Source organism: Egretta garzetta, unplaced genomic scaffold (genome assembly GCF_000687185.1).
Source record: "Egretta garzetta isolate BGI_Z169 unplaced genomic scaffold, ASM68718v1 scaffold10, whole genome shotgun sequence".
Lineage (NCBI taxonomy): Eukaryota > Metazoa > Chordata > Aves > Pelecaniformes > Ardeidae > Egretta > Egretta garzetta.
Genome location: NW_009258268.1, coordinates 42,691 through 48,996, shown reverse-complemented (window position 1 = coordinate 48,996; position 6,306 = coordinate 42,691). Strand labels below are relative to the sequence as shown.

The 6,306-nt window shown below is 37.8% G+C and overlaps 1 protein-coding gene across 4 annotated transcripts in view; it reads right to left on the bottom strand.

The window, feature by feature from the left end:
• Positions 1 to 6,306, bottom strand: part of SEC63 (SEC63 homolog, protein translocation regulator) — a 42,059-nt gene that overhangs the window by 31,077 nt on the left and 4,676 nt on the right. For 3 of the 4 annotated variants that reach the window (XM_035888779.1, XM_035888768.1, XM_035888777.1), the window contains exons 3-4: positions 5,748 to 5,860; positions 3,332 to 3,393 (exon numbers count right to left, since the gene is read on the bottom strand). In XM_035888779.1, coding sequence (XP_035744672.1) covers positions 3,332 to 3,393; positions 5,748 to 5,779 — 94 coding nt within the window. In that variant the 5' untranslated portion in view covers positions 5,780 to 5,860. The remainder of the gene's footprint in view (positions 1 to 3,331; positions 3,394 to 5,747; positions 5,861 to 6,306) is intronic. The other variant, XM_035888771.1, reaches the window with a different exon arrangement.

The following is a 6,306-nucleotide window of genomic DNA, read 5'->3' as shown; positions in this document are numbered from 1 at the left end:
GGGGGGAGAAAAGAGAAAAATTTCACAGATGGAAAGATTTATGAGCTCTGCCTGGCAGAGTTTTCAGCAGTTTAAATACTTATAGTTCAGTGAATACATGAACTGCAAGAAAACTGTTTGAGCAAATGAACTCTATGGAAGAAGTTTTATTTGTTTGTAAATTTAGGAAAGTGTTCTAAGCTGTAAATTGTAAAAACAAACCCCTCTGCAGGTTCAAATTTCTGTACGATTTGGTAAGAAAGAGAAAGGAACACTTTTCAATTCAAAAGGAGTTATGCTGCAGAAAGAAGACATGGTTCTCTAACTACAACATCTATGGTACACATATCTGAATATAGAATAGCATAAAATAGCTTGCCTTCAGACGCTTTAGCAGTAATAAATTGAATTTTGCAAATAGTACCTATCCCAACACTGAAAGTTCTAGGAAACCAAGAAAAAAAAGAGAAAAAGACTTTACAAATTTCTAGGGCTTGCTTAAAAAAAAAAAAAAAAAAACAAAACACCAAAACCCAAAAACAAAAACCCATGTTTTCCTCAGCACTAGCAGGTATCAATGAGGAATACTGCTTTAAATAAGGACAGACTATGACCCCCTATGTACTTAGGTACTATGCCGGTACTGCCTCCAACAGACTGTGACAGCCATCAATTCAGACAACCAGTTGTTATGCACAAGCCTAATGTGCCTTCTATGTCATTAAGTCAGAAACTGCTATTTGTTGAGACTCAAATTAAACTTCTGGAGGACTTGATCACACCTCAAGCTTAGGAGTTCAGAGTAACACCCAGTGAATTCACCACACTAAGTTACAGAAACTCCCTGCTCTGGAAAAGTGTCTGGAGACATTTCCCTCTATGTTAATGGTTAAGGATTTATAGAAGAATCTACTAAAAATGTAATGTGTCTTAATGGCAGTATCAATTTCAGTTTCCCCACAATATTTTTGACCTTTAGGATTGTAGCTCCAAACTGTTCTGGGAACAGAATTAGTTTAGTACAAAGCTTTCTCTCTTCTGGTCTAAGAGTCTCCTTGCCCCCATCCATGCTCAGAGCTGCAGCACTAGCAAACACCAAGGGGAAATGTCTGCTAAAACTGCCTTACGTTCTTAAAAGCCTATCTTTTTACTCTCCCACCTGCTTTTAAACACTCTTCAAATGATTTTGTACACTCAGTGTTTTACTAAAGGAGCAAGTCATGCAAAGACAAGAAAATCTTGTTTGCCTGCCCTAAACCTCTATGCTGCTTCAGCTGGATAGAGGAATAGCGCTTGCTGTTCCTCTGTGCTGGGCACAGAGGGTGGGATGTACCTCATTTAACTTGGTTAGATATGCTTCACCTCATCCCAGAATATCTATAAAAGGGACCATCTCCATTCTTTGACTATGCAGACCTAAAAAACTAGAGGACGTAGCTTGGGTACAGATTTTTGCACTACAAGTGTATAAATCAAGAGAAGATGAATTTCACTAGATTAGAAAGCTCCTCACACTTCAGTGTGGAACAAGGTTACAGAATAGAGGCTAGGAGAGAAAAAAAATTTCAGGCTTCTTCCCACCCTTCAGATGAAGCAACAACGAGACCCCTAGAAGCAAAGCAGAGACCTCCAATTCCACCATAGTCTGAGTTGGGGTTTCGGGAGAGCAGGAGGCTTCACACTCACAGTACAAGCTGCTACCATACCAAAGAATCACTTCATTTTGCCCTTCAGGAATCCAGAGCCCCTTAAGTTTGTGAAAGCAATCGCCAAGCCAACCGCACAAGGACCTTCATTACTTTAATTTCTCAGCTTTTGGCTGAATTTTTTTTCTGAAGTCCCAGCTCAGATCCATTCAAGGACACTGACATACTAACTTGAAATCCTATGCCTTGGCAACACGTAAGTTAGTAGCTTGTAGATGCCAAGAACAGTTTAGCATCAGGAAAGGTCTTAGGAAAACTATTTGTGCACATACCAGACTAAAATTTACAGTACAATTTTGCTGATATTGTGACAGCATTTCTGAAGCAAGATCTTATTTGTATGCTGCAGGAAGAGGGACAGAGTCCTCCTACTTGCCTGGCTAGGAAACCAAGAGAAGCTATGAGCTGAAAGAAATTTGCTATGCTATAAGACACAGAGGTTAAAGAAACTGAACCAGCACCTTAGTCCATCAGAAATGCCTTTGTCAGACTATGATTTAGCTGACACAGCTGTTTTTTTGAAGGGGGAGGGAAGATTGTTTCTTTGAAACACTGGTTCAGGGGATGTTTTGGGTTTTTTTTTTTTCCCCTCTTTTAAAACGAATTTCCCACGTTGGATGGGTATAATTCAGAAGAAGAATTTCCAGCACAGAGTTCCCTCACATCACCTCGTAACTTCACAAATAAGCTACAAATTCCATTTATTACTTCCAAGCTGGCCTTAACTCATTCCACGTAGATATGTAGTAGAACTTAGTCCTGCAAACTGCAGGGCATCAACAACAGAAATCTATGGAGGCCTGTCCTAACAGATGGCACAATTTCTTTTTGCTTGTAATGAATATCAGGAGAAGCAGCTAGAAATACACAATATTCTTCCTCACAAATAGTCCATTTAAACAACGTTCACGAAGATGTTATACAAGCAACTCATTTAACTGCAAATGGGAGTGGAGGGATCTATTAACTTGCAGTCTTAAATGGTTTTAATTTGGATCATCTACTGTAAAGCTTTAATACACCATCATCAGGATTATTTCCATATAGCTACCTGCCCAGGAACAATCTACCAGCATAGGGATAATCACCAGGACTCCTCAAGATGAAGGTAGCATAGAGCCACGCTCAAACAGTACTGCTTCCAGCAAATGGAAGACAGATGCATATACAGTATTTATTCAAATACACACATACCCTCACATACATTCCTTCCAAGTGTGTTTATTGCATTATGGCTAGTTGTTAATTTGTCAGTATACATTTATAGTATCTGATCATAAATACTAAGAAATGTTTAAAATTAGCAAGCTTCTGATGAGCATTATTCTACTTTTTGCTGAGACCTCATTTTAATATTGGCAAGTCTCTCTAGATACTTACTGAAGCTGCATAATTAAAAAATACCCTTCTCTTCTTTTCCCTGGTAAGAAGCTTGAAAAATATGAAAGCAAACTCTTTCCTGCCTTTCCCTCCCACCACCACCACAGAGCCAGTTTCACAAGCAAAGAATTGATCGGATGCATTGCTTCAAATCATAGGAGAAAGTTGTTCTATATACAATAAGATCCGAGTGCTTCTCAAATGATTAGATACTACACAGCTCAATGCATAGAAATTACATTACTTCTGTCATTCATAATTGTTACCTTGTGGTCCATCTGGATTACCAAATTCTTCCCAATTTTTTCGTGATTCTTCATCAGTTAAGCTAGTTTCAAGAAGAGACATTAAGTTAATACAGAAGTAAAGAAATTTCTCTAAATCATTAACCTACAGAAACTTCAGCATTTATACTACCCTTCGGAGATGATCTGGCAAGCTAAACAGCTTCTGCTATAGTTTATATGAAATCTGATATGAAACAATACTGCTGTATTCCTTCATGATACACAGGCAAATTCTTTTAGCACTACGACAGCAGAAGAAATCAGACACAGAAGGTGCACCCTCGTACAGGACATGGAAGAATCGCATCTCCCTTTCATGAGAGTGCCTCTGTACCCATCAAAGAGCACTTTTCAATGCCAGGTTACAGTACAGCAAATTTTGAAAGAAACAGAGGTTGAAAACATTATCTTTCATTGGAAGGAAGGTAAATATGCAAGATGAGTTGATACAGCAGAAGTTGTCCATATGGGCTTTTAATTCTCTTACTCTAGACTTCTGGCTTTTGATGGCATGCATTTGTTTGGTTGGTTTTTTTCCTGGAACTCCCTAGTTTCATATTTAAGAAGAGAGAAATAAATTAAGACACCACCTCCTAAATTTTATAGTTTCTATGCCCGTTCTGTAATGACAGTTTCTTGGCAATAATATAGCACCTCAAACAGAATCCCTGTTACTAGCAGGAAGAATACTGCTTTAGGAAACAGAACACCACGCATTCGCTATACGGAAGATTTTGTCTCACAGAAGAAACCCAGTGAATGAGTCACATCTCCTGATCATTTCTAAGTCTCACATTTGTTAACAAGCAGACTCACTGAATGGGTAGCTTTTATATTCTTTCAAGAAAGCATGGCTAAGGAACTTCACCGTCGTTTACTTCAAGACATGCCTCTGCCACAGCCCTTGCACTAGCATTTGAAGCATCAAACTGTATAATCAAGCATTTGAGTGCTAGCTTGCAAAGCAAAGCAGCAAGATGTTTCAGGAGTTTAGAAAGCAATACCAGAATATCCTACTGAAGAGACTTTCATAGTGATGCAGATGTGCCTAAGCAGAAAATATGATTTCAAAACTGTTCAAGCGAGGATGATGTTGGTTCACCCTCTCACCTCATCCCAAACAGGACACTCAGTCAGTAAGGTCAACCACATAGACAACTGACTTTCTTCTCGAGTTCACTAAAAAAAAAAAGTATGAATGTCTCCTCAAGTTTGCAAGACCAGCATGGGCAAGCACATACCTGGCTCAGACCAACGTAAGAGTATAAAAACTAGACAACTAGCAGAAGAATTCTGAAGAGAACAACAGGCTCAAGCCGGCTTCAACCCATACATGCCTTCCCAGCGCCTGGGGATGCCCAGCATTGTGACAGTGAGCTTAGAGAGACCAGTAATGGGAATCACGTTGATATTGTGATTGAACTGTGTATTGAAATTGCTGTATTTTGTGAAGTCTAACTTACAAAATATACTAAAACCACAAATGTATCACTCTTAAATCATCAGCTGTCTTCAGATAAGCAAATCTGATATTAAACATTACAGGCTCCACACATGGAATATCTAAAAGAACCTGGTCAGAGAGTATTGGACTCTGACAGATGATCATTTAGAGCAGAAAAGAATATAAAGCTGTATTAACATTCTACGTATGAACAGCGTTACAAAACCCAAACCCACATCTTGATTATGGAAAAATTCAATAAAAAGGGAGTTCCTTTATAACGAATTCTAATATTACACATTATCTCTCAGATGAGAAAAAAAAAGCTATAAGCAGAGGTAAGGCCAAAAAATACTCTGGAGGAAAAGATTTGAAGATTCAGCTTTTAAGAATGATGTAGCTAATATGAAACAGTCACTGAGTGAAAAATCAGGATTGCAAGGCAAGTGCAAATTAAAAGGGACGTGGGGGAGCTGAGAAAATCAAGTCAGAACCAGAATGAAACATCTTTGTCGCTAGATGGGAACAGAGTTAAAAATACTCTCTTACACTCTGGCTTTATCACCAGGTGCAATGAACAGTATATTTCTTTTCTAAGCAACACTTCAGAATTGCTGCGACAGGGCTGGTTCATTAAAAACCACAAGATCCATTTTATTCTTTGTCATCTTTAAGATTTAATACTGTATCACACTGGAAACACTTTTCTAGGTGAAATGGAAGTTTAAAACAAAGACCTAACACCTTACAGAATTCTGACAGCTGCTAAACAAGTTATCCATCCTATCTTGTACAGAGCAAGTATGCACTGAACCGAGACATGTTTTGACTTTCATTACATATCCAAACACATTTTGCCTGGCTGCTTAGGTCATCCCTGCTATTACATGAGAGGCTTCCATCCCTGTAAAACCAAGTTCCCATTTTTTGTAAATAAAAAAAGAAACTTACGCTGCATAGGCCTTAGCAATCCTCATGAACATAACTTCATCTCCTCCTTTATCTGGATGGTATTTTAGTGATAGTGCACGGTACTGTTTCTTAATTTCTGATATACTTGCTCCCTTAAAAAGGAAAGTTTTGAGTTATTAATAAATTACTTAAATTAAATCCATTCTCCTATATCTATATTCTAAAGCACATTGTGCAATATTTCTCTGAACCATTCATTGAACTAAAGAATTATGTTCTAATACAATATGATCATGAAACTACATATGCACTTCATGGAAGCACGACTATTTTTCTAATAACAATTTTATAACCATTAAATTTTTAAAACAAGGTAGAATTTATAGTCTAACAAAGACATTCAGATGGCTGGGTATTGTTTGTTTCCTGGATTACCTCATTCATCCATAGGGAAAAAAAAAAATAAGGCTGCCTTGTCTGACAGATCTTATCTTTTCCTAAACATATTCATGAATACAAAGAATTCTCACTTGCGATATTCTTCTATTTAAGCAAAGAGTTCATAGATCAAGTATGATGGTTCACTTGCAGCTTGTAG